This window comes from Rattus norvegicus, chromosome 3, assembly GCF_036323735.1.
Source record: "Rattus norvegicus strain BN/NHsdMcwi chromosome 3, GRCr8, whole genome shotgun sequence".
Lineage (NCBI taxonomy): Eukaryota > Metazoa > Chordata > Mammalia > Rodentia > Muridae > Rattus > Rattus norvegicus.
Window position 1 is genome coordinate 100,053,853 of NC_086021.1, and position 19,820 is coordinate 100,073,672.

At 51.7% G+C, this 19,820-nt stretch overlaps 1 protein-coding gene across 1 annotated transcript in view; it reads left to right on the top strand.

Annotated features, from left to right (window-relative positions):
* Positions 1 to 13,199: 13,199 nt before the first annotated feature.
* Alx4 (ALX homeobox 4) overlaps positions 13,200 to 19,820 on the top strand; it is a 36,573-nt gene continuing 29,952 nt past the window's right edge. Inside the window, exon 1 of the mRNA NM_001106553.2 lies at positions 13,200 to 13,802. Within this exon, the coding sequence (NP_001100023.1) occupies positions 13,373 to 13,802 (430 nt within the window). The 5' untranslated portion in view covers positions 13,200 to 13,372. The remainder of the gene's footprint in view (positions 13,803 to 19,820) is intronic.

The window sequence follows — 19,820 nt, forward strand, 5'->3', positions numbered from 1 at the left end:
AAAAGGGGAAACACAGAGCATCCCCTCATTGAGGAAGCGTGGAGGGTTTCCCTGGAAGCTCTGGAATGAGCAATGCAGTTTCCCACCAGCCCATTCATCTAGAGCCACTATTAGGCACTATTTGTGTGCAGATCCTATGGGGAGGCCACTGAACACCTTAGGCAGAGGCTGAGTATAAAATATGGAATACGGAGTACAGAAGAATCATTCTCAAGTACCAAGTACCCTCCATGAATCAGAACTTCTCATCACTTCCTTCAGCCTCATGGCAACTCACCAAGGCCAGCCTCCTCCTCCTCCCCCTCCTCCTCCTCCTCCTCTTCCTCCTCCTCCTCTCCCTCCTCCTCCTCCTCGTCCTCCTCCTCTCCCTCCTCCTCCTCCGTTGTTGTCAGATGTGAAAACAGAAGATCTGAAAGTGTAAAGGAAGAATGGCTCTTATTCATGGAGAAGGCAGAGTAGACCAGCTTGAGGGAGGCCAGTTCCCTCTTCTGGGAAAGTCATACAGTGGAGATTTTAAAGGAAGCCTCCCCACCACCCACCAAGCTGCTCACCATGCCCAGGGATAAGTGTAGAGCTATGTGATCAGGGCTCCTCCTGCACCAAACATGCCCATGAACTTTCTTACATAAGCCTTCATCCTGAACCATTACCAGAGAAGAGACTTTGCGCTCTGCTAAAGCAGCACGCACAGCCATATCTGCTCCAGAGCCCTGCCCACTCTCTGCCCTGGTGCTCCACAATTGATGAATCAAATGCCTACTTCTCTGTCAGAGGCCTTCTGCAGTTTGCAAAAGACTTTTTCAGGCCTGGGCCTGGATTCAAGGCCCCACGGAAGACTCTCAGGAGGGGCTGTGAGGTGGAAGGCAGGTGGGTTCTAGGGAGATCCCTACTGAAGGGTGGGGAAGCCAAGCTTTCCCCATTGTCATGCAATGGACGGACCCTTAACCCCATCAGTTCTCACTGTCTTTAAAACCAGGAGCCCTTATTCTCTTTCTACCAGGAATCAAAGAAATGAACCAAATTACCCAAACGGCAGGAGGACAAGTGTCTTGTCAGTGTCTTCCATGCAAGACCAGGTAATGGCACCTGGGAGTGACCTGTGAACTGCACTCCATCTGATTTTGAACTAATCAAAGCACAGCTCCTCTGTGGTGTGTGTGTGTGTGTGTGTGTGTGTGTGTGTGTGTGTGTGTGTTGCCTCTCTGTACATGAGGAGGCTTGAAACTAATGTCTGAAGTCCTCCTCTTCCACATTACTCATTGACGCAGGGTCTCTCAGTCAAACCCAGAGGCTGCAGACGGTTGTCTTGATAGCTAGCTTGCTCTAAGGATGCCCTAAGTCCACCTTCCAAGGGTAGAATCACAGACGAGCCGGCATGCTAACCGCATTTACATGGCTTCTGGAGACCCAAACTTCAGTCCTCCAGTCCTCTTGCTTTCTTGGGAAGCACTTTAGCCACTGAATCGCCTCCTGGTCCTGGAGATGGTCCTTTTCTCCTCAGGAAGGAGAAAATAATTAACCAAAATAGCCACCATCGGGACCATAACCAGAGATGGTGAGATGGAACTTTCTGGTCGTTCTATTTCATCCATCTTTCCATTCGTTCGTTCGTTCATTCGTTCGTTCGTTTGTTCGTTCATTCATTCATTCTGTGTGCTAGGGTGCACAATAGAATAGCACTCAACGTTTTTGCAGGTTACAGTTAGGGGAGGAATCCCATCTAGGGTAGGGCCTCATAATTCCAGTAGAGAAAGTCCATGGAAAAATCCAGAAGATGAGGCCAGAGCTCCCCAGAAGCTGGTGGGAAGAATGGAAAGGGACATTTCAAACAGAACACAGGACATGGGCTAACGGGACATTCCAGAAACCCTCTGGGGATCCATATTGGCAGGGCCCAGCCAGCACCTCACAACAGCCACTTCCGAGAGCTAAGGTTACAATAGCATCCTGACAATGTGTCACCATCCCCCCTCCCTTTCCAAGTGTTGGCTCCCCAGTTTGTGGGGCCTTTATTAAAAACACACAGGGAATGGCTAGGCAAGGAGGAGAAGCACTTTGGCCCCCTCTCTCCCCACTCCTCCCCGCCCTGAGCTCCTACTCTGGCTGGAACATAACCATCAAAATAAACATTAAATGCAGAATGCCAAAGCTGAGTTATTACTTGTGAGGGCTCTGGTGGGGGGGGGAAATTTATAGCAACATTACAGTGTTTTGTTAAAAATCTCTTAATGCACCCAAATGGGAAGGTGTGTGTGTTTTTTATTAAAATGTTACACTCTATAAATCCGATCTGCAGGAAGGACACAGGTGGAGGCCCAGGGACACAGCTGAGGAAGCTGTCAGTTCTATCTTTGGAGCCATCCTGTCCCTTTGGCTCTGAAAGTTGCCTCTCCCCAGCCAGTCTCTCTCCTCCTCCACACTGGCTCTCCTTCCCTGAAGGAAAAAAATATTTCTTCTTTTCCTTCACCATCCCAGAAGAGAAGCCACAGAGGGCGTGACAATCTTTGTGTCACTTCCCCATACCCTCGGGGTCTGTGGAAAAGTTGCAATTTTCTTAAAAGCCCTCTCTGAGTGGTGGAGCCCCCCGGTGCCCTTATGAAGTTTGTCTGCCGTGGGGTGAAATTTCCTGTGGGTCTGCTCTCACAATTTTAGATTCTGGCTGATGCTGCGTTTTTCAAGGGCTTCTTTGTGAAAAAGGCAACCGGTTTGTCTCTAGCCTTCTGTTGTGGAATGCTGTTCCTCAAAATAGTGTATGATATCACGGGGGCAGAATGGTGGCTTCATTCCTTTTCTCCCTTTGACCATGGATATCTGGGTTCTTCCCCAACCCGTGTTGTCCCTCCAACACTAAGCATGGAACCTGAGACCTACTGCGCGCCAGGGAACTGCTCTACTGCTGAGCCATGTTACAAAGCCCGAGCCTCTTCTTAAAAGGGGAATCTGTAAGGCATTGAAGGAACACACAAGGGCATTTGCTTTTCTTTCCACAGTTCAAAGGGTGATCTGAAAGATCCTTCAGTGGCTTCAAAACCATGATGTTCAAGGGCTAAGGATGTAGCTTGGTGGCAAAGCATTTGCCTTGAATGCTCAAAGTTTTGTGTTAATCTCCAGGAAGAAATGAAAAGGAAGGAAGGAGGGAAGGAGGGAAGGGAGAAAGAAAGGGAGACAGAAAGGAGAGTGCTGGTCAGAGGTTGTCAGATCAAACAAAAATTTATATCTATTATTCTGAGGACTCCCTACAGTGGTATATTGTATACCTGTTAGGGGTTGAATGGATGGGAGAAAGATACCCCAAAAGGTGTGTCCTGTCCTAACCCCCAGTACCTGTGGGTGTAATCTTATTTGGAAAAGGCTGTTAGCATCTGAATCAAATGAAGAGTCTCAGGATGAAGTGGGCTGGTGAGCCCTACTTCTGCAAGTCAAAGCCAGACACTAGAGTAAGGAACTCACAGGGAAAGCCCGGAGCCAATAATGACTGGAAAGGGCAAAATGATTTTCTGAGGCCTTCCTGAGGGGCCACCCTTCTGGTGTGCAGAGAGCTAAGAGATAAACTCTGGTCCTTGCAAAGCCTCTGGGTGTGGGTGTTTGCTAAGAAAACTTTAGAAATCAACACAACACTGCCATGCCTCTTTGAAGGGAGAGCCATGGTTTTCATGAGGTCTTCAGCAAGTCTCAGATGCAACCTATCTGTGTGAAAACAGATGGATTTGTAGAATCACCCCTCCTACAGCAGGGCAACTGTCCCTATAACCCCAACAAAAGGTCACCAAAGACCCCAGTCCTCTACCTTATATTCTGCCCCTCCATACTGTTCTGCCCTCCCACACACTGTCCTGCCTCTCCAAATATAGTCCTGCCCCCTCACACACACTGTCTTGCCCATACACACTATCCTGCCCATACACACACTGTCCTGCCCATTTGTCCTAACCATATACACACTGTCCTGCTCCCTCACACACACTGTCCTGTCCCCTCACACACAGACACACACACACACACACACACACACACACACACACACTGTCCTGCCTACCTCACACATACTGTCCTGTCCCCCACATGCACACGTTGTCTTGCCCTCCCCACACACTGTCCTGCTCCCACCCACATAGTCCTACCTTCCCAACATACATACACTGTCCTGTCACACACACACACACACACACACACACACACACACACACACACAGAGACACACAGACACAGACACACACACACACACACACACACACACACACACACACACACACACACACACACACGCTGTCCTGCCACGTCACATTTACTCTGTGGGGTCTTGGTAGGTTTTGATTTTCCTCCTAGGTTTGGTCTGACTCTGGCTCACATGACCTGTGGGATCAATTTTGTGGCTCGTTTGGGCTGCTGTGCTTATAGGCACTGAAAATCTGCTCAGAGGATATGAAGCTCAGCTTCTGAAGTGTCTGCCTGCAGGACCCCTTAGTTCTGAGGACAAGCAGCCCTTTAAAAGGAGAGAAGGTCCTGGGTTGCTGCCCTTCCCAGATTCAGAGCCACCCACAGAAGGGAAATCCCTCCATACTTTGTCTAAACCGAATTCATTTTGGTGAAGTTTTTAAAGTGATGGTTGAAAAAAATTTCCTACCCTGGAGCTGGGAGTAATCTTGCCCCTACCTTAGAGCTGGGAGTGTTGGTGGGTGACCCTCCATTGAAGAGAGTGTGTAAGCCTGGACAAGAAGCTTCTCTTTGCTTCAACTTCAGGGAAATGGGAGCATAGTTTCTGTCTCCTAGAAACAATTTTAGGATTAGGGTTCTTCAGTTGGAGAGGAAGTGAGGTCCCAAGCAACCCCTCATACCCCAGATCAGTTGGGTTATTCTGAAGGGTTGTAAAATGTCTGCCCAGGTGTTTCCAAGGAGGTTCTCTCAGCTCCCAGACAGCTCTTTGAGACACCTGAGAAGCTCAGAGAAGGCAGAGAAAGCGCCACCTCCTGGGAACCTAGCGCTCAGCTCCTCCCCCGCTCTGTCTTCAGCCCGGATGAAGCTTGGTGCTATAGGTTTGACTATTTCTTTTCATCTCCTCAACTACTTTTTGGTTTTGCAAGTGTGTTCTCTGTGGTTCCGAGGACCTACGATCTCGTACTTTTCCTCAAGGACTAGGTAGAAGTCAGTGACCTCTGACCATTTCCACTTAGAGTTGCTGTTAGGACTTTTTTGATCCTGCTCTGGACAAAGGGTTGGTAAAGTGACCTTAGTCCACTAGCTACAAGGCCACCTTCAGCTCAGTTTTGGCTACCAGGATGGTATGGAGCAGCCAACTGTGTGCCCACGGGTCCTGTGGAAGGAGAGACCTCATATGGTGTGGCAGGATGGGGTAGTCAGGCCACTGGAGTCCTCAGATATCATGCCAGCTGGGAGGAGATGGGAGGTACTGTGGGCAGGTAATGAGAGCAGAAGGCAGTGAAGATGCCACCCCCTGACAGCTACTGAGTATCTGCTATGAGCCAAGCACCAAACACCGTGCTAAAGGCTGCTTGCAGTTGCTGCTTTCCTGTTTCCAACGCCTACAGATAACCAAGAATTTCTCCCAGCATTCTCTACAGCCTGTCCCTTCCCATCCCAACTCCAGTTCTTTTCTATCACAATCCTAGGGGTTTTTTAGATCAGAATGTGCACCCTCTGCCTCCTAGGATAGGTGCTAGAGTAGGGACCTCTTGTCTTCCAGGGCAGGCAAGTGGAAGTGTAAGAAGGGGAATTTGGGGAAGAGTGAGCTGAGAACTCACAAGCCCCTCCCCAGGCTATGGGGTCCCTGCTAGGACAAAGGTATCAAGCCTGAGAGCCAGGAGCCCTAAGTTAAGGGCCAGCCTTATGTATGGCTCGCAGGGTGACTTTGGACCAAGGGGATGGTCTCTCTGGACTCTGGCTCTACACCTCTAGGTAGTAGTACTTGGGGAGAATCAAGAGACTGCCTCAAGTACAAACTAGGGTGGCATGAGGAGCTGGTGGACTTTCGAGACCCTCTTCCTCCCAGACACCAAGGACAGACACCAAGACACATAACTTACTCCCACCCTGAACCAACTGGCAGGAAGGGCCAGATCTGAGAGCTTGAATTCCTCAGGCCCCTATCCTCCTCTTTGCTTTGAAATCCTTACCCAGGATGGAGCTCTGGATAGAAGAGGAGGAAGAGAAGTACCTATTGTTCCCCAAGTATCTAAGGGACAGGAACCCCAGCAGATCACTTCAGGGTTCTAAGATCTACGATATCCAGGCCCTGGTGTATAAAGTAGGTGCTGCTGTTGGGAGCGTTACCAAGTGAGATTTTTTTCCCCATTTAATCCTTCAGCTGCTCTGAGGTGGGTATAGTTTCGTCTGAACTGCACAGGAGGGGAAACCAAGGCCTGCAGAGGTGGTCACTTAGCTGACTTTATGTATCACAGCCAATCAGCAATAGACCTGGGGTGTGAATAGCCCTGGGTAGAAAGCTGGGGTGGTGACCTTGGTGTGAATGGAAAGGCTGTTTTCTGCCTTTCCCATGGGCCTCCCCACTGTCACAAACACACCCTTCAGTCCAGTACTGCCTAGAAGCCCCCTCCCTACATACATGAAGACAACAACTGGGACCCAGAGAGGCTTGGAACTGGAGTCAGCACAGCTGCCACTGGCTGCTCACCAACTCAGCTCAGGGGGAGGGGGCAGGTGGACATACAAATGAGACCTTAGAAGAGAAGCCCTGAGAGGCCAGGGTGATGCAGAAGGGGCCATCGAGGAGAGCTGCAGGTCCGCTCCATCCCTGGAGGAGAGCCCAGGAAGATTTCACAACCCTCCTTTCTGGTGATTGGCTGAGAGAAGAGTTTGGGGAGAGGAAGGGAAACAAATGGTTTGGGATCCCTGCTAGGACCCCGAGTCACAGCCACCTTTCTCTGGTTTTCATGGAAACCTGCCCCCATTGCCTCTCCTCCCATGTAGTTTGCTTTCTGGATAGAGAGGCTGATAAAACACACGCTGTGCCAGAATGAAGTGCCCTTGACCTTGAAAGAGAATACCCACCCATCCCCAGATACACGTTCTAGCAGTCAGCTGCATGGGTAGGCCACTCTGCAGAGTGAAGGGGAAGCGTGAAGTCCTTTTTGAGGAAACAGAGGACCCTGGAGTTTAGAAAGAGCTCTGCTTTGTCCCAAGAGGCCAGCTCTGCCCTGACTGGAGACCTCAACCTTCAAGGAACAAAGATTTTTCTTGGAACCCCCAGTGAGCTCTGAGACCAGAGTTTGTAAGGATGTAGGTCTCTCAGATCTCCCTGGCTGTGAATAACCTTCTCCTTCCTTTCCGAGGCCTCCATATCTCCAGGTTTCCATCTGCTTTCCCAAAGCCAAGCTGTGCAGCAACAACAGATCCACCCATTGCCCAAAACCCTGTTGATCCACCCATTGCCCAAAACCCCGTTGTCCCTGGGAAATCATATGAAACCTCATGTTGGTCCCTGGGTGCCTCGGAGATGTGTGCCCTGCATCCTCCATGGGGAGAGAAAAGCACTGGGAGGCTGCAGTCTGAACACCTCTAGGCCAGTGGTTCACTAACACACATTGGGAAATTATTTGTGGGTTTAATCACATTCTCAGAGGGAGGCTCCAACTGACATAAAGTTTATAACATGAGCAGGCTTCCACTCCACAGCCCTATGGTTCTGGTTCCAACAACTTGCCTCTGAGGTCATCAAGATTTAAGTTAGTGATCCTGTGGCAGTGTAGAAACCCATTTTTTACAAGCTGTGTGCTTTCTGAGAGATTCTTTGAGCTAGTCCAGACCATAAAGTCTTAGCCCAGCTCTGCCAGCCAGAGGGTAGGAATAGGGCTTCACTGTGCATCTGAGCTACATCTTAAAGGGAATCCCACCTCCTGGAAAAGTTCCTGATACCCAGAGCACCCAGAACAGAACGTGGCAGAGAACAATACTAATGGGCAGTGTTTGTATTTGGAGCTGCCTTGGTTTAAGCCTCTACTGCTGCAGATTTGAACTTCTTCAACATGAGGAGAGCTTGTGAGCTGCGGCATCTGAACTTGTGCTGTGAAATAAGCCCTTGGCTCTCCTGAGTGACCTACAATGTTAAGCAGTACAGGGCACTGGGGAGAGGGATGCCAAGGTTTCTTTGAGGGAGTTTAGAGCTACAGATCTGGAATGGTTAAGCATCTCAGCTCCAGTGAGGGTTCCAAGGGTAGTGGGCAAGCAGTGCCTCGTTCCTGGGCCTTTAACTAAGCCAGGAAGCTGCCATCCTGTCCAAAGCTCGGTCTTACAGGTCGCCCCTGGGCGATCTCGCCACTCCTCAGCTCCAGTGCGGAAGCCTGATGCTCTGTCCCGGGAGGACAACTTACTTAGGTGGTGCCCTGCCTCTTCCAGGCATAGCTAGGCTGTGGCCCACCTGGCTAGGGGCTGGGGGTGGGGATTGCTGCAGGCTCCGGGGATGGCTGCCAGCGAAGGGGCAGAACTGAAGAGGTGAGGTGGCCTCCTCCGTGTTCCGACGACACTGTGACGATGGCAAGCGAAATTTGTTCCGAATCTCCATCCACTCTCAGTGGGGGACTCGCTGAGTCAGCTGGGTCAGCGAACTCGGACCTCGATTGACAGGCAGTCCTGACGGATTGGGGGTGGGGGTACATTCCCGGTTGTCACTTCCTACACGCTGCACTGACACTGATTCTGACTCTGGGTGCTAGGAGCATTTCCTAGAGTCTGGCAAGTCTAGAAGGCCCCGGGCCTTTCCCCCTGACCCACCTTCACAAGGCTCATCTCCAGAAACCAGTGAGCCGCTGGAATCCCAAGTTCAATTTCAAAATCCTCGAATTGGGAACATGTTGCTCCTCTGCTCTGTGAGAACTGCAGCGATGTTGGTAAGGGAGAGAACTTAGGACCTAGGTTAGCTGTGGTTAGTCTGACTATCAGAGGTTTAAGCACAAAAACATTCTCCAAGATTTAAGTCCCTTAGCCTCTGGGTTGTGTATCTTAATGTCCACTACTGTCCAAGTGTCCACAATGTCCTCCCACCGGTCCAAATTCTGAGAAACTTTACAGACTTCCTCGAAGTTCACAGAACAGCAGCTTCTACCAAGTTGGGAAGCCTCCTTTGACTCAGAGGGAAGCTGAGGCCTGAGACAGTCAGGTGACTTCACCTGGCTAGACAGTGGCCCCCAAGCTGGGGCTGCAGAGTCCCTCCCATGGTTCCATTGATTAGCCAAGCAATAGTCCAGTGGAAAATTGAAGATGGGAGGGGGGCATCTACACCCAAAATGACCCAGAATCTGCCCTTCCCTTTGAAAGATGGGAGGGACTGCTTTCTCTAGATCAGGGAGCCTCTAACCAACTCAGTTCTCTCTCACACCCACAGTTCTGCCCCACCAGTTCCAAGTCTGAGTAATAACCCAATGGTCATCCTCCAGCTCCTCTCTGCATCTGTTCAATCGATGATTGCCCAGTGGTCTGTTCAATAGCATCACGTGTGACAGGTACCACACTCAGCACAGAGGAGTCAGTGGTCCCAGACTCCCATCCTAGTGGAAAGACAGACAACAAATAGCCCATGCATATAGGAAAGCATGCCAGGAACTTTCCAGGAAGGGAACCTCATGCTAGAGGGAGAAAGATTGTCTCTCCCTTCTCATGCATAGTGTGCCCTGCCCCAGGCAAGACCAGCCGCTACTTAGAAGAGATGGGTATTTACAGAATGTGCTGGGGAGGAGAGAGCCTCATGCACTGCTCTGCACAGTTCCTGCTGCAGAAGGGGGGCCATGCTGAAAAGACATAACCTAGCATGTTAAGGAACCTCGGGAGAACTCTAGAGCAACCCAGGGTGGTGGGCTCCTATCTGTGAGAGAAATACTCCATCAAGGAGCAGAGTGGGTGAGAGCCAGCCTCTATGGCTTCCACATGACCACCAGAAGGCTCCAATGGGCTTAGGCTTTCCAATGGGACAGTCGAGATGGCTAGACACATAGATGGGTGAAAAAGTGAGGGAGCAGAGAGAGAGGAACCGTCAGCTTCACTGGGAGTGAGAATTCCAGAAGAGGGGATCCACAGAGATTTGCAGAAAGGTTCCTGGTGGCACCATCAAAAAACTTGCCCAAGACAGCATTGCAAACACGCAGACTAATGCACAGGCACTTTCCCCACCGTGACACGATCTCTGCCTCCTTCCATATCTATCTGTGGTTGCATAGGGTGAGATTCCAATCAAATGCCACGGAGTGCTCAGGGTTCAAATTCCTAGGCAGACACTGAAAGGTTGAAGGAGGCAGTAATTAAGCAGGTGGCCCAAAGCTCATGGGAATCAGCTCCGTGGGATGCATGCTGACTACCCCAGGGTCCAAGGGAGACAGTGACATTGTGCAATTATAACTGGCCCCCACCCCACTGTTGAAATTCCTTGTTCACATCCCTCCCTTCCTAAGCCAGGAAGTGGATAGGAGGAGTGGGAAGATGGCAGTCAGCATCTGGATGCCTGAGGGCAGCTTCTGCCTCCAGGGACTGCTGTCACTCCTACTTGCTTGAAACTCCTGGACAAAAACCCTTCTTTACGCCTCTGGAAACTGCATGACGTTTTCATTCATTCGTTCAACACACGAGTGTTTATGAGTATTTGTGCTGTGCCAAGACCTGTGGTGCACAAGACAGGCCTGGTCCCTGTTTTAAGAGAACTTACTGTTCTGGGGCTGGAGTAGAGGGGAGTCCAGCCCAGAAAAGGCTGTCCTGCTATTAAGTTTTGACACTTGATTTTGGAAAGAGGGGCTGAGCAGGCGACTGGTTGTCCTCGCTCAAGAAAACCATGGGTTCCTGGAACACCGCTGTGCTGGAAGGCTGGGCAGAATGAACATTCTTCTGCCCGACTCTAATGCTTTATTCTACAAATGCTTGTGGGGTGCTATAACCAAGAGACTGCTCTCCAGAAAGCACCAACTAGTAGAGCTATGAGCACATAGTGGCTAAGTACCCCTGAGGCCCGGAATGCTGAGGAGGTAGGTGGGTGTATAAACCCTGGCTGACAGGCCATGGGGTTAAGGGCTGAGCTCCAGATCATGAGACAGACAAAACCACAAGAGCGATAGAAGATAAACCACCTATGAGATGCCCAGGTGGGAGTACTCCACAGGCTCTAGGACTGAAGGAAACTTTAACCAGACAGAAACATTCGGGGTGACAGCAGATTTATCTGCCCTTTTGCTATCTGAAACTGAGCAATGATTCGGTTTGAGGGACTCAGTCTACTCATGTAGCAAAGTAGATATTGCTAAGACAAGCACGTGAGGTCAAATTGATGCGGCTTCTGGCACAATAGACACTCAATAAGCAGGAGACTCTCCGTGGTTGAGGTCTGTTGGCCAGAGAGACAGACACAGGTTTCTGACCAGCCATGGGGGGATGGGTGCCATAGTGGCCCCCCCGCCACTGGCTCTGAGGAATATCTTTATTAACGAGCACTTCAAGGTAAGCCAGCGATGAAAACCAGATGTGGGATCTCGCAGTCTGCTTTGAGTAAGGATCGGAGATAACAAGGGGTGGAGTGGTGTGGGAACAGAGATAGGTGAGGTTGGAGGTAGATGCAAGTCTCTTCTGTTTGCTCTGGGTGCTTCTGAGTGCAGAGACTGGGAATCCCATCCTTTAGAACATCCAGAGATTCCCTACCTCCATTCTGCTCCTGCCTCCCCACTCCGGATTTCCCAGAATTTTACGGCGGGATGCTCTAAAGAATCTCCCACCTGAGCTTTTCTGCAGCTGGAAGCCGGTGAGTTAGCCTCGAGGTCTCCACTGTTGACCTTTGCTTCAACACACCAAGTCCACATAGAGGGACTACCTTCTACATGGGCTCCAAGGAGGAACGGTTGACTTTCCAGTGTTTCTTCTTGCTGTGTGATTTTTGACCATGTGTCTTCGCCTCTTGGAGCCCCAGTTTGCTCACAGGAAAAGGGAGAGTCCAACCTCTCTGTGTTAGTCTTGAGATGCCACCAATGCTTAGTCTAGTGCAGGGGCTTCTGACAGGCTGTGAAAGGTCGTTCCCCTTGCTATGTGAAGATCCAGATGTCCACATAAATCCACACCGTGGGCGTGGTAATGTACGCCTGTCATCCCAGCACTCCTGGGGGCAGAAACAGGATCCTGAGTTCCAGGCTAGCCTGAGCTAACCAGTGAGACCTTATTTCAAAATCAACAAAATTTGAGCCTTTTATTTTTACAATGGGGCATGAGTGGGTGGGCTTGGTGAAGACAGAGAGCCTGACTTCCTCAGCAGGTGACAGAGCTAGTTGTCCAGCCAGGATGGGCAGGAAGGATGTCTCTAAAGGCTCGGTTCTCAACCTAACTTTGAGGGGCGGGGCAGCCATGCCAGAGGCCAGAGATCTTGGCCTGAGTAAGGGAGCCTCCTACCTGCATGGCTCCAGAACTTGAAACCAGGCCAGTCTAGGTCCCTCCAGTGACTAAACCACAGCATATCTCACTGCACCCGAGCCCAGAGTCCTTACAGGGTGAGGAAATAGTTAAGGCGCCTAAGTGGTGAGTCCGGATCATTTTGAAATCTGTTGTGTGTGAATTACTGGGAAGAATCGGGAACGGAGAGGCGGGATTGAAAACCCCAGCAAAGGTCCTGGCAGACAGGCCCCGGGCTGCTCTGCCAAGTTCACCAAGAAGCATTCAAAGGATTCGCTAGGCCAGCGGCCCATCTGACTCCGAAAGTCAAAACCTCTTACAGTTCTTTAACCTGTCCATAAAATTTACATTCTCTCATACCCTAGACCCTAGCTGAAACCGTGCGTCAATTTGCAGCCCAGCTTCAGAAGCCAAGGGATGGCTGCAGTCTAGCCTAAAATCCAAAAGGCCCCGAGGCTTCTCCGGGTCGAATCGCCTCTAGCCTGTGAGTGGCATCTCTAGTGAGAGGAAAGGAGGGGCCGGGGAGGGAGGAAGGAGCGCTGGAAGAGGAGGGGAGGGAGAAGGGGGAGCAGGAAGGAGCAAGTCAAGAAAAAAAATCACTTTTTTTTTCTGCTTCAAAACCTTAAGAGGGTTTGGGAGATCTGGTGAACTTTCCGAAGCATCCGAATCATTTTACGAAGCTCTTGGTTTTCTCTGGGCCAGCTGTGGGGAGTGAAGGGGGAGGAGAAAGAGAAGAGGCAAGCAAAGGAAACAGAGAAAGGGAAGAGAGTTTTTCTCTGAGAGAGAGAGAGAGAGAGAGAGAGAGAGAGAGAGAGAGAGAGAGAGAGAGAGAGAGAGAGAGAGAGAGAGAGAGAGAGAGAGAGAACAGGCAGGCCGGGCGCAGAGCACTGCCACCGCCTCCTTGGCTCCCCAACTCCCAGCCAAGGCGCGCGGTGGCGTCCTCGCGCCCTCGCCGGCGCCCCCGCCCCGTCACCCGCGCAGGCCAGGCATGAACGCTGAGACTTGCGTCTCTTACTGCGAGTCGCCGGCCACTGCCATGGACGCCTACTACAGCCCGGTGTCGCAGAGCCGGGAAGGTTCGTCGCCTTTTAGGGGATTCCCAGGAGGCGACAAGTTCGGTACAACTTTTCTGTCGGCCGCGGCCAAAGGACAGGGATTCGGGGACGCCAAGGGCCGGGCCCGCTACGGCGCGGGGCAGCAGGACCTGGCGGCACCGCTGGAAAGCAACGCTGGGGCGCGGGGATCCTTTAACAAGTTCCAGCCGCAGCCGCCCACCCCGCAGCCGCCGCCCGCTCCGCCCGCGCCGCCTGCGCATCTCTACTTGCAGAGGGGCGCCTGCAAAACGCCCCCGGACGGCAGCCTCAAGCTCCAGGAGGGCAGCGGCGGCCACAACGCGGCCTTGCAGGTCCCCTGCTACGGTGAGTGCACGTGCGGGACACCGGGCCCGGGGACTCCGCGGTTCGCGGCTTCGCTAACCCCAAAACCCTCTGGGCTGGCGGGAGGCTGGGGGAACTCCGGGTCTGCCGAGAGGACCGAGCGATTCGAGGGCGTCCCTGCGTCCTGCTGCTTCCCCAGCCCCGGCCCGGGCACAGAACACCGTGACTTCCCGGGTTTTTCCTCCGTTCATCCAAACTTCTCGCTTTGCGCTACCCCGCGGGGCCGGACTTGAAGCGGATGCTTCGTCCGGGTTCCCGGCGGGCGGGTACTAGAAGCTTCTCCCGCGGCACGCGGCGCGCGGCTCCGGGGCCGCCAAGGTTTCGCTCTCCGGCCTGGCAGGCTCCGTGCACCGCAGGTAAGAAGCTGCAGGTGCGGAGCGCGTCGGGGAGTCCTGAGCGCAATCTCCGGGCTCTGCACTAGAATCGCCGACAACGCAGCGTGTCGCGAAGCTCTTGCCGGTCTGTGTCCGGGAGAACCAGGCACCTCAGAAAACCCGAGTCCTGGCCAGGAGCGCGGACTGCATAGGCGACCGTGGCCAGTCCTTCTGCGATGTCTAGAAGTAGCTGGCATCGGGAAAGCACGGTTTAGTACTCAACGGGTGGGAAAGCAGTGATTCTGAGATACAGTCAGCACAGGACTGTGAGCAGAAGGAAAAAACTGGCTCCTGGTTCGGGCCCACAAGGAACCTGATCGAGATGGCCTAAATGACCTCCAAGCCCCCTTGATGTAGCTGCAGGGTTCAGGCCTGAGTCCTCAGTGCTCAGCTACCATAGTGGATGCGACAGCTGATCAAATGAGTTAGGAAACCAAAGCCATTCTAGCGCCTAAACTTTCTTTCTTCCTGTAGCATCAGAGTTAAGGAACAAGCCAAAACTCCAAGAAGGGAGAAAGACCTTCTCCCCAAGGCCTTTGTCTTTAGGCTGGGCCCTAGTGAGGTGGGCCAGTTCTTGACAGAGCAATGACTCTGGTTGTCCCACTCCAGGTGGGATATAGAGACACTAAGCCTGGGGACACAGGTGAGACGTGGTAGAGACCTTGATGGCTAGAATAACCCCGGGGACACAACCCAGGTTTAGTGTGCGCGCTTATATACACTCCTTCATATTGAACTTAATCACAGATGGGGCTGGAACACGTTTGCAGGACTGTAGACATAATCTGCCTTTAACCTAAACTTGAATTCTACACACACACACACACACACACACACACACCTTTATTGGCTAGCATGGTCACGTACCAAATGCATACATTCATGTGGCTTTAGAAAGTATAAGCCCTCAAACTGACAGGACAGAGCTAAAAGCAGATCTAGAAAGATCTGGTGACCCTTCCTCTCCACCTCTGGCTGGAATGGGATCACTCTACACAGGCACTCCTTCCAGGCCCAGCTCCGGAACCCAGGCCTTGTCACTTGTGACTACCAGGTGAGAGCAGATGGCAGGCTCCAAGACCTACAGAAGTATGCCATGTGGAGGGGTCAGGGTGGTCAGTTGATTTCTTCCCCCTGCACTGTATTTTCATAGTTAAAAAAAATCCATTAGCATGACCTCAGAGGAGGCTGCGATACTAGTCAAAAAACAATAACAAAAAACAAAACAAAACAGTCAAACTACTCGCAAGACCTTGGTGAGAAAAATGTCTTAGGGTCTCCCTGGAGTCAGAAAGAAGGCTAGGCCTGTGACTGACCTATGGGAACATTCAGGATACAAGGCCAAGGAAAGGAGCAGCTCCTTGACCTGGAACTGCCCCTAACCCACAGAGTGACCCCGGTATGAGTAACTCTACTAAATTCCTATTTCCTCATTGATACCAGGCTAGTAAAGGAGACGTCGTAAATGCCGGCCCCCTCCCCCATGCAGCGTCCTCCTACCCACTTCTTCGATCTCACGTTGCTGGGAACCTCCAATTCTGAAGACGAGGCCAGCTCCTGCCCTGGCGGGGCCAGAGTCCTAGAGGGCAGGTTGGGAGGAAAGTCAGCCTGGAACCTACCAAAAATGAAGCTGGATGCTGCCTGGAGTAGAGTCAGTGCTACAGGAAACAGCCAACCAAGGCCAAATCCCTGTTCCTGTCCCCTCTCTGAGATGGCTGTCTCTGTACTGAAGGAGAGATCACATCCTCTAGGATGAGGCACACTGAGTCCAAGAGAAGCAGAGTCAAGAGTCTGGCCCGTTAGGAAGTAGCAGGGAGGTCTATGGAGTGAGAGCACTAACCTACAAGCAGGCTGGGAAACAAGCAGGGCAGTTGAGAATTGACAATTCTCGGGCACCGTTATAAGGGTGGCTACTCAAAGCCGGGAGAACACGGGCTCCAGCAAAAATCCTGAGATGTTCCCAGGAGCTTGGCAAAGCCCTGAGGTAGAGATGGACGTAGGGATAGGCCTGGCCTCGGCGGCTCTGGATCTTCTGCCGGCTCTGAGTCCGGACCCCAAAGCAGTTCCAAGTGGTGGGGAGCCTCGGAAACCTCAGCCCCAGAAAAACTCTGAGGTCCCTTGGGAGGAAAGTGCAGGCCTGGGGGCTGCCCTAAGGCTCAGCTGAGAGAGTGCAGGCCAGGCCAGAGTTTTTGGAGACTCCTGAATTGGAGGTAAGGGAGGGTTTCTCCTGGCTTCAGGCATCCTTATAGGATCCCGAACCTCAGGTGCCCCACCTTTATTTAGTCAAAGAGCAAAGCGAACGTAGAGCCATAATGCGTTTTTATGAAAGGGCTCAACGGAGAAGCCCTCACCCACTGCGATCTAGACCCCGCCAGGCTCCCTACGGTTTTTCAGCTTTCTGAATTTCTGGTCTGCTCTCAACGCGGCGGGTGAGCGCCTCGGGAACTGCTCACTGGGTAAAGACCGGCGGTGCTAGGAAAAACCAGGGCTCAGGGCTTTAGGCTCCGCAATCCTCCTCTTGCAGTCTTACGGGTACCTCTGAGGTTGCGGCTCAGCTGGGCACAGCCCTACCACCTCCCCTTTCGCTTTCGATTCGATGCACGCAGGTTTTCGTTGAGCGCAATTTGGGACCTCCAACAGCTCATCCGGAATGCAGCGCTCTGGGCGCCCCGGTCTCAGAGCGCTAGGGCCTGACTCGAGCCCGCATGGCGCCGCAGAGGGGGATGTTCTGATTTTCCGAATTAAACGAAATGTTAAACTCTAGAGGTATTTCTCTTCCCCCACCAACTACCCAGAACAGACACTACTCACAAACGATGACTCTTATTTGATTTAGTCAAGAAATAAGGATCTTTTGTAAATCCTCCTACCCCTAAAGATGGAGAACGGGGGCGTAGGAGGACAAGGAGAGCGGCCTAAATCAATCCTCCCGGCCTTTGAGAGAGGATTAAGTCTCTTCATGAAGGCCGAGATTCCCCGCCAGTTTTAGAGGGAATGCAAGAAAAGAATAGCTTTTAATTTTTTACTTGTTAATTTCCATAGCCCCCAGCCTGCTCCAACAACCCAGGCCTAAAGACACGTTCTTAACTAGAAAAACAGAAGGCTTGTATTAAAAGTCTAATGTTATTTTGAAATCAATGGATTCGGCATACATTTTTCTTTAATTCACACTTAGTGAGGTTCAAAGTCTTAAGTGGAAAAGTCTGGAAAACGGATAGGAACTTGCTCAACCATGGCCCTCTAGGTGTTGAATATGCTCACGAAAACTTTCGAGGGGAAAAAGCCTTTTGTGTGTGTGTGTGTGTGTGTGTGTGTGTGTGTGTGTGTGTGTGTGTGTGTGAATAAAGAAATTTTCAAGAAAAAATTAGAAGCACCGGGGGACCCCATCACGTTTCTCATAGCAGTATGTCAAGGGTGACCTTTTAATTCTCTAGCGTTTGCATAGCACTGACCATAAAACGAGGCTATAACCAGCTAAGTCTAGAACCTTCCTGGGCTATCTATCCGGGAGCCATCAAAGCCTTCAGTTGCCCTTGAGGTTCCAGACGCGGAGGAAAACAAATTCTGACACTCTGCATTAAATCTTGCTAAGGTCCCATAGGGCTTTGGTTTCCAGCGACAGAAAGACGACTTTTCTGGAGAGTGCCTTGATTCGGTTCGAGGGCGGGTTTTTTCTGGGAGCGCTGCGCGCAAGTGGCGTTGTTTTAGTGGCTGAAATGGAAAACCTCCGTAGCAGCTGGGAGGGAGGAGAGGTTGGCGGCCGGTGCGTTTGAACCGGGTTGTCTGTTGTCTGCGGATGCTCCCGCAACCTTAGTGCCCGAGGCAGGAGGCAGGGACAGTATGGAAGCGCTAATTTCCCGAACCTCCCGCCGGCCTGGGATTAAGGCACGAGTTGGTTGCGCTAACAGTGGCGAGCACTAATAAACAGATTGGGTGAGTAGGAAGGTAGGTACTGGTACTCCTGAGTCCTTAGTCTGGAATCCTTCTTGCTCAGGAAGCCTAAGAACTTAAGCGCTTGTCACAGGCTTGTGGGGAACCTCCGGTCTGGTGTTGGCTTCTAGGTGCCACTTGCGCGCTCACTGACAACTCGCGGACCACTCTAGGTATAGCTTGAGATTGTGCAGTCCCCTCACCAAGGAGTCTGGGATGGTCATCTGATTAGGAAACCATACCAGTGCTTGGATCCTGGCTACAACTAGGTGATGATTCTCTCTAACGAAGTCAGAGTGGAAATCAACGGTGACCCCTTGTTTAAGCGCTAAGAGCCACCAGCTCGGCACCATTTGACAAGTGAGAGTCAGCGAGGAGATCCAGCAGCCCTTAACCAGGGTTTCTTCTCTGATACCGGTTACCAATGGCCCCAGGGATCGCACTTCTCTGCTATAATTGTGTGAATGAGTGACACCCCCATCTCCATTAAAGGTGCTTGTGTTGGTTAATCTTTTAGAGGTGTGGAGTAGCCTGAGGCGGGCAACCTTTGAGCCACTGGGACCTAGGAAGCCAGTCTTCCCAGAAAGGCTACAAAAATTAAGACGGGTTCAGATGCCTTCTGAGCCTTCAGGACGGTGCTCCCAATCGCATTGAACTCTTCCACTCTGTTCCCAGCACATTCTGTAACTTTTCTTCCTCACACTCACTCCCAACCTTCAGTACCAAGTAAGAGAGAGGGAAGGGAAATTAGTTAAACCCGGCGGCTCAGATGTTTGCAAAAGGTTGATCAGAGGAGCAAGGAAGCGCAGGGGTGGTATAGCCACCGGGACAGCCTTCGCTTTAGTTTCTCTTTAAGAGGCAAGCCGTCGGGTCGCACCCAAAGTACTTCTGGAGAAGTAGGAGCCTTAAGGGTGAGGATTGCACTGCCTGACAAGGTACCTACCTGTCCTTGAGGCAGTGCTTGTGCTAGGGAACCCAGGTTTCTAGCGAAGGTCCGGGAATAAAGAGGGAATCCGCTGCGCGCCCGCCGCACATTGGTTCCGCAAAGCCGATTCTCTTGGTGGGGGAAGAAGCTCTTCCTGAATGAGGAGACCGTGCACTTTTTAGAAGGTGGGGCTGGGACTCTGTGCTACCGAGATCAAGATCGTGATCCAGAAGGGCCTGGAGTCCAAGGAGGGTTTGAGTACGTGTGCAAACTGTTCTCCTGCATGGCCTTAGAGAAAGTCCTCTCTGCTCCTGGCTTCCAATTTAACACAGAAAAAGAGATCTGTAGACTATGCAAAGATTGTCTGAGGGGATCTGCGGGGGACTCCCTCCTTTACTTTCCTACCCCCACGTGTTTTTTTCTCGGAGGAGTCCAGATAGATAGAGAGGGCAGAAAAGTCTTTCCTGGAAGCAGAAACCTGTCTTGAATGAGATCAGCAGTCCCGACAGCCCTAGAAGGTAGGGCTGGATGAAGGGTCTGGGCTCCTCGTTGGGGTTTAAATATAAAGGTAAATCACTGTTCTTTGGTGCTCACATGGCACCAGGCTCAAGCCAAGGACGCAAGAATTCTGGAGGCTCCCAGCACAGCCCTCCCTAATCTAATGTTCCATTTATGTTCCCCATCCCTGTACTTAGCAGTTGCCTACCAAGGCAATAAGGGCTTGGTGAACCAAGGGAATGTGGGCCTTCTGTGGCGAGAGCCTAATCCCTT